The following is a 15,058-nucleotide window of genomic DNA, read 5'->3' as shown; positions in this document are numbered from 1 at the left end:
CTAACTACATTTTTCCCCCTCATTTGGTTAGAGACTGGGGGCAACTCTGAATATTTTAACATGATTTTCCCCCAACCTTTCTGTTTCTGCAGGAAGTCAATGGTCCTCTGCAGGATGGTGGATTTGTCCATCTTGCGGGGGTGACCTTGACCCTGCAGCATAGTACACAGCTCTTTAATGAGAACATTGAACTGGTCTCTCCTCTTCTTTTCTGATTTATTACGGGATGCCCTGCAGAGAGATAAAGAGACGGATGGACAGAAAGAGATGACACTCACATTACTTTAGACAATGAGAGATGGAAGAGTGAATGTTTGTGTATGTCTGTGTGTATTGGTTTGCATGTAAGAAAATACATAAATTAAAAATGCATGTACACACACTGACTACACATAAATGTATAAAATGGAATAAAAAAGACAATTTTACTAACAGTTCTGTTTTGAAAAAAAGGAAATGTCAGTGATGATGGTGTTTGTGTATGATTTCTCATGAGGATCTCAGATAACTGTAGAGAATTACAAACACTTCTGTTATACGCATCTGTATGCACCTTCAACAATTTTACAATTTCATTTCAATTACAACTAAGGACAATGATTTTAGGCTTCCAGCTAATGGTTTATAGAGTCTTAGAACTTAATTATTACTCTCGGATGTAAACAGTTTCTTATCTCAGACATTCCCAACACTTGCAACATAACCTAATGAAAAAATTGGAAACACCTGTGCACAATTGCATGCAAACTGATATGTGTTTTATGGTTGCTTTCTAGAATTGAAGTTTGTTACAGAAAAACTTTTTTTTTTTTCCCTCATTTTAATAATGATAATAATAACAATGCCTTCTCCCATCAAAAAGTTCTTTCAACTCTTTCCATTATTTCCATTATTTTCCATTAGTAATTTTCATTACTCTCTTATATCAGCCCTAGACAGTCTTTCACAAGGAAAATCTACAGTATTGAATGAAAGTTTGAAGAGCTTTTAAAGGTGTGATTTCTTTAACGTCTCTGGGCACAATTGAAGTTCACAGGCTTACAGTCTAATGTGGGATTTTATTATTATTCAACAGATCACACAATAATGTGTACTATGACCATAAAGAGCTAAACACACACAGACCTTTTTGCTCTGTCCTTCTCATCTTCGTCCATTAAATCATCCACACAGCTGCTTGTGCTGCAATCAGAGGAAAAATATTTCTATTTAAAATTCATATTTGGCTTAATCACAGAGCAATGTAACATGGCAAATTAATTATAAATGGACAAAAAGTATTGTGACATTAGTGTAGACTCACTCCCATTCCCTCCGGCTGGACGGACAAAGGCCTCCAAACTCCGAAAGGTTGTCCATGCTCACTCCTTCTCCCATTCAGGCCGTCTGTGAAGGCTAGCGTGTCCCATTCGCGTTTTCTACACTTAAAACACCCGCAGAAATTCTAATAGACGGCACACGCTAACCACCTAATGCAAGTGGTTAGCCACTACTCACAAATCTCAAATGGCTTGCTGCCAGTGTTACCCCACTGATGATTGGCAGCCGACAGATGCTGAGGTTATGTCCTTATGGCAAGCAAGTCCTTAAAATGCCAAAAACTAGCTTATCATCAAGATATCGTTAATCGTGACTCTTGCCTTCCAGCTGAAAATGGCTTCCAAAACTTCTTTCTTTCTCCATGAAGTTAGTGGTGGAAACAGCAGACCCTGTAGAGGAAAACAAAAAGAGTGTTTTAGTTTTCTTTTCTTTTTTTTTCTTTTTTTTGCTGTTTATGATTGTTTTTATTCTGATTAAATTATTCTGTAGCCAAAAGTGTCTGTAGTACCAGGTGTGTCATGTGATCTCAACATGCCAACTAAAATGGCCCCTTCTAAGTATATATCATTTTAAGAGCAGTGAGTGATTTCTTTGTCAACTGTTGTTTGATTAACATTAAAAACTCTTTAATATTAGGCTGCTGTCACTTTAAGAGCTGCACAGATCCAATATAATGATACACATGTGTTGTCTTTCTCTACTGTTAACGTTCAGAAATTGTTTACTGCACCTTTAATGTCTGGCACAAGTCACAAAGTTTTATTTAATAATAATAAATAATAAAGTAAATATCACAAAAGCAGAGCATTTGTTCATTGCCTCTTCATGAAGCTGCAAAATGTATTGTACATTATCAACAAAAAGGTTCAAATGAGTTAATATTTTAGTGATAAATTAAACTGTATTTACAAATTCTGTTTAAAAGCATGAAGAAAAAAATAGACCACCAACATTAATTAGATACTCTCCCTCTCTGTCAAATGAATAAAACATTGGCTCCTCTCCAGATACATTACAGTTCAGCAAAGCCTGCAGAGACACCACATGCTGTGTGATTCGTGATCAAAACTCATCCAAAAATCAAAGTACACAGCTCAAAACCCATTAGCTGATTAATATATTATGTTCAAATTATATCAATTTAAAACATATCTTTCTGATAACTGAAAAGTCCTACCCAGACCTTTTCTTTAAACATAGTATTCCTGAGAGCTGAAATAATTTGTATAAAAGTGCAAACCTTAATCAGTAATATTAATAAATGTTAACGCAACTTTTTCGTTACAATTTGCCCCAACCACTGTTACACTGATTGTAACGCTCTGTCTTCTTTAATTAAATTCAATATTATGATGTAATCTGTAAGTCTATTAATGGCATAGTTACTTTTGGCAGATATAAATGTTTCTTAAACAAGCCTAGATTTGTTTATTAAAAAAATAAATGGTTACAATTGCCCCCGATCTCCCTTGCATTCACGGTGAAAAGGTGTAAAATCAGCATATGTAATATCAAAAATATGGAATGTTCTTCCAAAACTGATACATTTTCTTCGTTCTCTCACCCAACTTGCCCCCTGCTTGCTTAATGAATCTGTTGAAGCACCATAGAACTTATTCACCATCTAGACTTACACACTCATGTCTCATTCAATAACTGCCTATATTGTTTCTCATAACAACCTCTACAATGATGAAGAATTTGGGTGTATCAGAGCGGTTTTAGCTCAAGTCTAATTATATACAAATCAGCTGTAGATCTCCACCTTAGTACAGTCAATAATCCTTCTGCTTCAGACTCAAGCGTAAACAATTCAAACTGAGGTGCTGCTTACTCACTTTATCAATTTCTGCATTAAACATGTTTAATGCAATATCTAATGACAAAGTAATGAAAGGTGCATGAGAAGTATCGTGTTGACACCTAGGCTTAAGTGGTAATGCAACTTTGGCACAACCCTCAGGAAATGTTGCATCGGCAAGGAGTGCCATGACCTAGAAACATCTTTTACTCCAAGCTCATAAACCAACACAACAGACAAGAAGAAAGAGAAAAAGTGGGAGAGAGAAAAAAAAAAATGTATGAGAGAGTGAATGGAGAGTGTGTGTGCATTTGTGTGTGTGTGTGTGCGCGCGTGTGTGTGTGTGTGTGTGTGGGTGTGCGTTCATACAAATCCATCAAAAAGAAAGAATAAAGCTTTTCAAACAGCTCTTGTATTCCTGCGACCGTACGGAGGATAAGCGGTTTGAGGAATAGCTGGATAGATATTTTTTATCTGAAAACAAGACAAAAATATTCCAAACATCCTTAAAACAAGATGCATTTACTTTATATAAAAAGTTTTCAAAGAATATATCGATTAAATTTTTTTTCTTTTCTTTTGAAAAAAAAAAAAAGTGTCAATGAGACAAGCAAAATTAACTTATTTTATAATGCAATTTTGCTTCTCAATTCTTTCTTTTTTTTTTTAATTAAGGATAGATAGTTACCTGGAAAACAATAGTCAATACAGTAACAATAGTCATACAGACAGACACATAGATAGTAATAGAACAGAACAGTTGATTTTTCAAAACGAAAAAACAAAAATCATTCCTCATTTGAATGACAGATTTTCATCAGTTATTAGGAGGATTACAGTATAGGTTGGTCATACATTTAAGTTAGTTAGAATATGAATTTTTATTTTGTTAAGAGGTGCTCTGCAATTAAAGGCCTAGCTATATAAGCTCTGTGTATTTTTGGCTACATGTTTTCGACATTTGCCAGTAAATTGTCAATTTGGTAGGAATCGTAGCCTACACCAAAATATATATATGAAAAAAATATAACACAAGCAGAAAATACTTAACAGTAGATGAAATAAAGGATGCACATATCATCTTTCTCCCCTCTATGTATGCATGTATGAAGCTGGCCACTTGACCCTGATCAGAGGTATTCATTGAGAGGTAAATAATCTGAAAACTGATTCATCAAAACTTCCTTGCCTCAAACTAGTAAACAACAATGGCACAGTTTAAAAAGGATTTTAATGAATAATTAAATGTAATAAATAATGATTATAAAATATTTATTGTAGTGTCAGCATGCATACTATCAGCACATCAGCACATACTGTATTCATACAAACACATCAACTGTGGTTTGTGAATATAATTCCATAAATCTGATGGTTCTTATCAGCTGAGATGAGGTGTGTACCTGTGAGAGAATGACTGACCTATATTTAGACACACACACACACACACACACACACACACACACACACACACACACACACACTCTCATTTAATTTATAGATTTACACATATCTTAAAGGAACACTCAACTTTTCCAACTCCCATTTCCAACTCCCAACACAACACTCATTTTCCAACTCCCCTACAGTTGAGTTTTACAGTTTTCGAATACATTCAGCAGATCTCCGAGTCTGGCGGTATCACTTTTAGCATAGCTTAGCATAGTTCATTGAATCTGATTAGACCGTTAACATCTTGCTCAAAAATGACCAAAAAGTTTCAATATTTTTCCTATTTAAAACTTGACTCTTCTGTAGTTACATTGTGTACTAAGACGGATGGAAAATGAAAAATTGCAATTTTCTAGGCCGATATGGCTAGGAACTATACTCTCACTCATCAGCATAATAATGAAGGAACTTTGCTGTTGTTGTAGGCGCAATGATATTATGCAGCATCTCTCACAAATGTCTCCATGGTTGCAAGGCACGCTCCCTGTGCAAACAGGGGGTCACAGGCGCTGCGTAATATCATTGCACCTGCTGCACCCATGGTAAGGCAGCAAAGTTCCTTGATTATTACGCCGGAATGAGAGTATAGTTCCTAGCCATATCAGCCTAGAAAATCGCAACCTTTCATTTTCTGTCGGTCTTAGTACATGATGTAACTACAGAAGTGTCAAGTTTTAAATAGGAAAATATTGAAACTCTTTGGTCATTTTTGAGCGAGATGCTAACGGTCTAATCAGATTCAATGAACTATGCTAAGCTATGCTAAAAGTGGTACCGCCAGACCCGGAGATCGGCTGAATGGATTCGAAAACGGTAAAACTCAACTGTTTGACTCTGGGGGAGTTGGAAAAATTTTCAAAAGAAGTGGAGTGTTCCTTTAAAACATGTTTTGCTCTGCAAAACATTACACAGACATACCTGAAAGATCAGCCACAGAAACATAGCAATACCAAATGTCTTATTTCAGGACAAAATTAAAAGAAACATATTCAGAAACATATTGTAATTTAAATTTCTAAACCACAAACTGAGCTAATACTTCTCATGATAGAAAAAAAGTGTTTCAGCCAGAGCTTGCTATACATTAGCCAAAATGTACAAAAATATTAATTTACTTAATATATTCACAACAATTTCACAATTTCGAGCTGCCTCAGAGCACAATGTGTGTGTGTGTGTGTGTGTGTGTGTATATATATATGTGTCTTTATGATTTTTACCATAAATGAGTGGTTAAGAATAGTTTTAGCAAAACTGTGATGATGACCAGACATGCACAAATGAGAAGCAGCAAGATTTAGTACAACTGGATGGAATTAGAATACAGCACCTCCACAACTCTCATAATAACAGCACAGAGGCGTGCGCGCACACACACACACACACACAAACATCCACCCACATTCACGCACACAGATTACTCATTACGCACACACACATTGTGTTCTGTCCAAGTGTGTCTGACAAATAGTTCAAGCCTTTGAACTACAGTTTCATATTAAAAACGAAATTGAAAAAGATGATGAAAGAGAAGGGACACAAAGACGGAGCGAAATGCAGCAAACTCTAGGCTAATGATGACTACAGCAGACTTTCTGCAAATAATAAACAGCAAATTCTCAGCATATTATGAGATGGGATTCGTTCTTGTGTCTAGAGCATCTGGACGGAGCACAACAGAAAACAACGGGGCACAAAGGTCTCAAGAAGTTTAACATTTTTAAATTGACAAACTGTCTTAAAAATACAATTCTCATGATGCAAGAAATAAGGTGAGTTGCGATGTATCTGCATGTGCTCTAAACTGCTAAATGTTGACAATTAGCCATTAAAGACCATGAAATCAAAATTGACAATTCTTTTTTTTTTTTTTAATGGAACATTGCAGTATTATAAATGACTTATCCGTGAACATAGTGCTGGGCGGTATACCGGTTCATACCGAATACCGGTATTTATTTTTCTTATGATATGAATTTTGATGATACCGCAATACCGGTATGTGTCGCTTATCCAACGTTCGGAACGCGGCGCAGCCCGTCACTGTTTGAGAGGGTCCCGTTTCACTGTTGCACTGTAGTGAGAGCACAGCTGAGATCGCATCACAGCCTATGGTAAGTCCGAAATCCCCCACTAAAGCCTCGTTCACTATTCCCTACGTTATCCACTTATATTGTTCACTTGAAAGAGTGAATGAAAACGAGTGAGTGAATTCGGACAGCCGTTGTGTGTACATCGGCTGTAGCCTACACTCGTTATTGCGGTGCAATGTGAGATTGAATGAGTGTGCTCAATAACGTCCACTATGGTTTCGGACACCACTACAAATGGCTGTCGCCTCAGATAATGCCCTATTTGAGGTTATAGGGGGCGATTTCGAATTCAGCCCTTGATTACAGCGGAGAATTCAAACTACACGCGGCGCGCGAGATGAGCGGTTTCTGCGCGGAGCGCCGTGATGAGATTAACAACCACATGGATCATATTATATATAGACCGGAGCGAGCGTGTTTAAGTTTTTTATGGACCTATTTCATATACTCTAGTGCTCTAAACATGAACCAGCAGCGTGTATGCGCACATATTTCATCACGTCTTCTTCAAATGAAATGTAACGTTATGCAAAGGACACTGAACTGTACGTCTGTGTTAAACTTACGTATGTCATTTGTTCAGAGACAGTAGTACTCTTAAATGTCCTGAAAATATCCTTAGACAGTTTAAACGTTCTTCCGCGTTTCTCCCTCGTTTTGGCAGTTTGTTGTTATATAGGGTTAGATTTTTAAAATGCTTAAGGTGCCCTCAACTCTTTTTTTTTTTCTTTTTTTTTCTATCTCCATGGTCATATTTTAATTTTCATGTGTCTGTAATGAGTGTGTTGCAGGTTTGTGTTTTATTGGTTGTTGTCTCCCCACAGCATCATTTGGTGGGGCTTTGTAAACCTGTATTAACTCTAGTGTGGAATTTTTCTACAATATTCACTCATCATGACAGTAAAACAGAGCATTCTAGTCAATCTACTGCAGTATTTCCTCTCTCAATCAGTAGAAAATGTGGTTAATGCCCAGTCTTGCACAGGGGAAAAAAATACCGTCATATACCGCGAAACCGATATCATTTTGAAAAATACTGTGATATAAATTTTTGGTCATACCGCCCAGCACTACGTGAACATCATCTTTTTGTAATTCATGTGCCCTTGATTTATTTTATTTATTTATTTTTTAATCAAAAATAACTTCCCCTCCCACTTGCAACATCATCTCTTTTCTGATGATGTGTTTACCGGAGTGAGGGCGGGACATACTCGGTGCATTCCAAACGGGATATATCGCCCTCCGAAGGGCACTTTGGAGTGAAAACAATCATGGCCGCCATATTGAAGGGTCGTTCCAAACCGAAGTGCTCAAAACTGGCCACTTCAAAAGGGCCCATCGGAATGAAGGATTTCGAAGGGTACAACTGATGGACACTTCGGGCCCCCATGATCCTTTGCACAGGGAAGATGTTTGACCTCACAAAATAGGTACAGGAGGTTAGGAGTTTGATTTTACCTATAAATGTATAGTATTTTATACTACTGTACTATTTATACAAGTTAGCTTTGGTACATTATTATGGTCAAAATGACATTGTACTTCAACAAAAACACTTTACAGCTCCCTTTATCAGTCCATTCAAATACATAGACACAATATTCATTATATTTAAAGTAAAAGACCGGCAGTAGCTTATAATGTTAATACAGTAAGTGAATATGCGTATTAATGCAAAGAGTAAACCAGGGGGAAAAGAAGGCACCTCCTTGATTGTCTCGTTAAGATGACGCTGAAATGCGTTCCAAAAAAAGTTTTTTTTGACCCCTACACCCTTCATCCCTTCAAAGCTCTCACTCCGGAGGGTAAACCCTTTGAAGGGATTAGGGCATAGGGATGAGCCCTTCCGAATGGAACGTGGGGACTGTCACTCGCATCATGTCACATGAGATCGCAGCAATAGCAAACCACAATAAACAGCAATTCCAAGAGGGTGCTCAGGCCCTAATGATCCAACCATCCAAAAGTAATGTGTATTGTGAAATGTGCTTTATCAATAAAATTGACTTGACATGTACGGCTGTAGGTTTTAAAGCCTTAACAACACTAAAAGAAACCATGCTAATGAAGCATTATTATCTTTAAAAAAAAAAAAATAGTCAACCTCACTAATTGACAAGACAATTGGACAATTATCAGCTAGGTAACTACAGTAATTAATCTTGTAATTAACAAACACTTTCCTAATAATAAACACAATGAACAAAAATGAACAACAAATCCCTTACTCATACTGAACATCAAAGTCTGATGATAACGAAGTAAATTCTATGGCAATAATCATTCAACAATCATTCTGATGAACATGAAAAAGAAAAATGTCTAAAAATAAGCCAATTCTCAGGATAACAAATGCAACAAACTCTCTGCTAGTAACCAACAGCTATCACTTGGCTAATAAAACTCTGTTACATTAAACAGACCAAACTTTGATAATATTTATTCAGAAATATTTGACAACTGCACACAGCGATTAACCAATCAGAATCAAGTCTTCCAAAGAGCTGTGTAAAACGTATACAAAAAACCCTCTGCTAATAATAAATGGCAAACTCTTTGCTATACAACAAATTCTGTGCTAATAGCAAATCACATCAAAATCTACTAAAAAACACAGAAAAACCCCTCTGCTAATAGTAAACAGAAAATAGATCAGAATGAATCAGATCTCTGCTAAACAAATGCACATAGCAAAATCTTATCTTATAAAATGAACACAGCAGAGTTAAACACATCAATCACTCTGAGCAAACTCTGCTAATAATAGACAGAAACTCTGTACTAATAATTAAAACTTTTACCACCCTGGGCTATACAAATTGCATTAACTCAAGAAACATTTGAACTGAAGTCAGCAACATACTACTTCAAGATCAATGCTGAAAGCTACAACTGCTAGAGAAAAGACAACTGGCTTATATTAATGACATGACAACACATCAGTGCCATTATGACATTATTAATTATGAACAATAAATAAAGTTCCTTAGTTTGAGTTGCTGCATCTCATCTCACAGCAACACATGGCTCTTCTCAGTGTGAAATTGCTACTTTCTTATCCACACATCAGACAACACTGTAAAACACAAATGAATTGTTTCTGAAAAGACATAACAGAGGACAGAATAGAAAAAGTTAACCACATGAAGGAAGCCACAGAGGAAAGAAGAGAAAATCTTTCTACCGTGCAGAAAGACCTGAATATCTCTCTTTTTGTCTCTGTCAGGAACACAAACAAAAGACACTTACAAAAAACAATCATTGTCAACTGGCCACCCCTCCTTACCCAAATACTTCAACTCAAACACATATACACACTCATTCTTAATATATTCAGCTTATCCCCTTAAACAGGGGCAAAGACAAATATTGGACATCCAATCTAGTTTTTAGAAAACTGTGTGTATGTGCGTGCATTGTTTCTACCTGACTGGCCACACAAAATCCGCCTTCAGCCACACCTGGCCATGTGTAGCTCACACATAAACATGTGTACAACCTACAGAGTTGCCTAAATTACACACACAACTGTATATGTGGTTTACGGGGACTCTCCACAGGCGTAATGGTTTTTATACTGTACAAACTGTATATTCTATCCCCCTACACTACCCCTACCCCTAAACCTACCCATCACAGAAAACTGTCTGCATTTTTTAATTAAAAAAAGAAACACCATTTAGTATGTTTTTTAAGCATTTTAGTATGTTTACATTGTAATACCCATGTCATGTATACTAGCACACACACACACACACACACACACACACACACACAGGTTTGTTTTGCTATCTTTGTGAGGACATTCCATAGGTATAATGGTTTTTATACTGTACAAACTGTACATTCACACAAAATCAGCAACTTTCAAACACTGCTAATAAATATTCACAACTTGTAAAAAGCAAACAAAAGGACAAACACAAATTTGAACATTTTTATATCTACAGCAGGGTCATAAATTAACCAGGGTTTGGGGCAAAAATGCCACCAATATTAACAAAAAATGCCCCTCAAATTCAAGGGGACAAAAAAAAAAAATGCTCCTGCATTGTGTATATGTAACACACATATATATATATGAAAATGTCATACCTCCATGGCTAAAATTCAGATAAGGTAATGGGCGTTTTGTTTCCGACATACACTGTATATATGGGGCACTTTAAGCTAAATCTATTACAACTTAAGTGATTAAAGTTGAATGTGAAAGTGAATGGATTATTTTTACTTCCCCTCAAACACCAGAATTGTCAAATTTCACATATTTGGACAAATTAATGTGTGAAAAGTGTTGTTTACAACCATTTATTTTTATAGTTGAAGAGACATCCATTCGTGTGTCTTCTACAAGTTCCACACAGCACATATAATAAACAGAGTACAAATGCAGAGTACAGAGGTCAGTGTAAGAAAGGAGATTATTCTTTTATCAGTATCATAAGTGTTGCTCCTTCCCCATTCTCTCTCATTTATCTCACTAATATCTACTCACAATCACCCACCTAAACATGGATAAATGAACACAAATACACACAAACTTACAAACACCTGAACTCGCTCATATAAACACCCATACACTGGACATGAGAGTGGGTAATATTAGCAGTTAGGTTCAGAAAGAGGTCAAGGATCACAGTCAGGGTGAGAGCTGATAGGGGCCCCAGGAGCATTCCGGAAGGGCTGGAATCACTCGAGAATGTTACAGCAGCAACAGGAAGAAACACACAGCTTTAGTAAAATGTTGGAGAAGTGTCACTGGAGTGTTAACGCAATGTTAACCCATAGATGTGTGTACGGGCCTTATTCACGAAACACGAGCAGAACAAATCTCTCACACGGAATTGATTTCAACAATTTACACATGGTTTTACGAACGACATAGACAGAAATTCGTTCTGCTTGTGCATGGACTTTATAGCTTAAAATTACAATACTGTTCAAAAGTTTGTTTAGGAACAGAAAGATATTTTTAAAGAAATGAATACTTCTATTCTGCAAGGACACATTAAATTAATTAAAAGTGAATGTAAAGACATTTATAATGTAACAAAAGATTTTTTTTTATGTCAAATGAATGCTGTTCTTTGAACTTTTTCATCAAAGAATCCTTAATGTTTTTGTGGAAACCGTGAAATATTTTTTAAGCAGCACAACTGTTTTCAACATCAATAATAAGAAATGCTTTCTGAGCATCAAATCAGCATATTAGAATGATTTCTGAAAGATCATGTGACACTGAAGACTGGAGTATTGATGCTGAAAATTCCGCTTTGCCATCACAGGAATAAGTGACATTTTAAAATATATTCAAATAGAAAATTGATTTTAAATTGTAATAGTATTTCACAATAATACTGTTTTTATGTTTTTTATCAAATAAACACACCCTTGATGAGCATAAGATACTTCTTTTAAAAACATTTTAAAAAAATCGTACTGCCCCCAAACTTTTGTGAGTATAAACACTATATATGGTCAACCGTACATTAGCATAATGCCCTAAAAAAAAAAGAGAGAGAAAGACATAATATGACGGATTGTGAGTGATCAGCCTTGCCTCTGTGTCTTTATCAGTGTATAAGTGCACTTGTACATTCAGGTTGGCTATTAATAAAACATACAGTCTGCACTTTCTGCATTCATCAATATTAAGGGGTGGCACTAATCTACACATGCTCCAAATAGGGTGATGAATATACAGTTGGGTGTCATGCCAAAAAGGCACACTAAAATTAACATTAACAAGGGGAAATAGAAATACTGATATATATATCATTAACACATCTAATATAAAGAGCAGCACTGAGCACAAAAAACATTCAACGAAAATCCTGCAGGCCTGAAAAGATTTGGGTGTGCACTTGTATGTCAACAGGTTTCTGTGAGGGTTAGGTTTAGAGCAGTGGCGTGCGGTGGTGTCTGAAATGAGGAGGCACATTTTTTTTTTTTTTATGATTCAATGTAAATTCATGTGCATTACTCTTAAAGTTGATACATCTTCCTTGTTAAATGAACATTACTTTACAGTACATCAAAAAAGAAAAAAAGAAACAAAATACAATTCTATTTTGTAATTTTATATTAACAATGTAATGTTCTATTTATCAGAACCAAGTCAGTCTCATCAAGTTAGTGTTTTAAGCATTTCTACATTCATTCCAAAATAATAACTAAAGGCAATAATAATTTAAACAATATATTTTATTTGTGTGTTGCGGTTTTTCTTTTTAATTGTCAACCTAGGATATTTTGGATCATCAGTAATGCTCCATAAACACCGTCTGTCACACACACAAATTGTATTTTTAATTTCACCAAGCTGATTGCACTAAAAACCCCGCAGTCATCATGCTTTCAGTCCATTTCAAGTTTGATTTTGACGTGACATAAAGCAGCGATATCTAACTGGGTGATCTGTTTACTTACTTTTCAATTAGTCTTCCCATTGACGCCATCATTTGTTCAGTCAAACTGACGCGCGGAGCGTGCACGTCAACAAGAGGTGGGATTTATCGCACAAGCCAATCATATCCAATTACATCCAATCATAGCGCGATGGAGACATTGCCTCCTCTCACGTGACATTCCTCCATTCATTCTCAATTATCCCCCACAAAACCCACCGCACGCCGGGGGTCTGATGATTTTATATGGTTTTCTGTGAGACAAAAGGGAGGCACGACTCCATTGACTGTAAAGCATGACTCTTCTGTGTAACTTTACCTGCGGGTGTCGCTGTTGGGCAGTGTTCCTTAAGAAATACGCGTGACTTGCGCTCTTTTTAATGTCATAATTTGTAATATTTGTGTTGTTTTATATGTAATATGGATTATTTTCTCATCCTGTTTTTTTTGAGGTGGCACTGCCTCCCTTGCCTACTCGGAGGAAACGCCCCTGGTTTAGAGGTACAGATAGCGTTAGGGTATAGCAAATATCATTATCTTACTATATGAAATCAGTTGAGTCTGACACGTCTTCACTAGTATAGCCTCAAAGATATGTGTATGTGAAGACGAGCAACAGTAGTGTGTCGATAAATAAAAAGCTTTTCAATGTACCAAAGTGCACACAAACACCCACAAATACAAAATAAATACCTATGCCATTGTTGCATTTAAATCTACTGTAGAGGCCTAAGACTCTAGAGTAGATCTAAATGCATCAGTGGCATAAGTAGCGCATTTTGTCTATGCAGCAATATGAAAAATATATTTTTTGTATGAATTAATGTAATTTATTTTAGTTATCTGTATTTTTACTTTTCACAGTGCAGAACACATATCAAAAATTGGCTTAAGAAATTATTCTATCTAAAGTCTGCAGAGACAACAGCACTGTGGATCTTGTTGAGTATCGTTTCACCGTCTGCATTTACTGTAGATGCTGCCGACATCAGCCAGGTGAATATTTCAAGTGCGCCTCATTCATCTATAATCACACACACACACACACACACACACACACACTCACAAACAAAACCACACCAACATAAATGGGAGAGGTCAGGAAACAGCAGTGAGGATCAAGTATCCTTCTGTGCTTCTATTAAACACAGATTAATTTGTCTCTTAAGGCAATATGTGCAGTACACACAGAAATGACAAGAGGTATCTATGCAAACTGTAATTAGTAACAATACGCTCTTGACCAGAGCAAGAGAGAGAGGAAAACAGATAAGGACAGATAGAGAGAACAACAAAGAGTGATTTCCAGGAGGCGAACAGCCTGACCCCCATGTGAGAGGTGAGAGAATTATTGCATCACTCTAACTGCACTGTTTACAGTATGACCATGAAGCCTACAGCCCACCTTTAACCAGGGGCCCACTCAGGTGCAATCTCATTCCTAAATGAGAAAGATTCACCTGTGTCTATTAAACCTTTGTCAAAATCATACCGGAACATTAAAATCTGCATTAGCGCTGCTGCTGACCCAAAGAGAGCAGTTAACAGGTATGAAACGGCTTTTCACAAACAGTCTTTTCAACCACACAGTATCATTATTTCTGTTACAAATAATTATCACAGAAGTACAAACACTGATTATGTTAACAGAAGCGATCAAAATAGAGCAAATCACCTTTTGAAAGTAACTTGGCACTTGGCCACCAGGTAAAGACAAGTAACTGTTAAAAAAATGTATGTCATTGAATCATTCATTCAAGTGATTCGTTCAAAAACGCTGATTCATGCAGTAATGAAACAAATGAAGTATTTATGAGTCATTTATGAGTCATTGAATCATTCATTCAAAATTCAAAGGTTAATTAAACATTTTAAATAGACTGCAACAATTAACATTTTGTCAGTAAATTACGTTATTTTGTTTACATGAGAATCGCAATCTCTGTTTGAAACCAAAAAATTGTGATTCTCAATCTATCCAG

General features: G+C 36.2%; 1 protein-coding gene across 4 annotated transcripts in view; it reads right to left on the bottom strand.

Annotated features, from left to right (window-relative positions):
• npas2 (neuronal PAS domain protein 2) overlaps nucleotides 1-15,058 on the bottom strand; it is a 67,230-nt gene that overhangs the window by 22,534 nt on the left and 29,638 nt on the right. For all 4 annotated transcript variants that reach the window (XM_048187342.1, XM_048187340.1, XM_048187343.1 and 1 more), the window contains exons 2-4: nucleotides 1,304-1,709; nucleotides 1,126-1,182; nucleotides 77-231 (exon numbers count right to left, since the gene is read on the bottom strand). In XM_048187342.1, the coding sequence (XP_048043299.1) occupies nucleotides 77-231; nucleotides 1,126-1,182; nucleotides 1,304-1,377 (286 nt within the window). In that variant the 5' untranslated portion in view covers nucleotides 1,378-1,709. The remainder of the gene's footprint in view (nucleotides 1-76; nucleotides 232-1,125; nucleotides 1,183-1,303; nucleotides 1,710-15,058) is intronic.

The sequence above is a fragment of the Megalobrama amblycephala genome, linkage group LG4 (assembly GCF_018812025.1).
Source record: "Megalobrama amblycephala isolate DHTTF-2021 linkage group LG4, ASM1881202v1, whole genome shotgun sequence".
In the NCBI taxonomy this organism is placed as follows: Eukaryota; Metazoa; Chordata; class Actinopteri; order Cypriniformes; family Xenocyprididae; genus Megalobrama; species Megalobrama amblycephala.
This window is presented reverse-complemented; position numbering and strand designations above follow the sequence as displayed.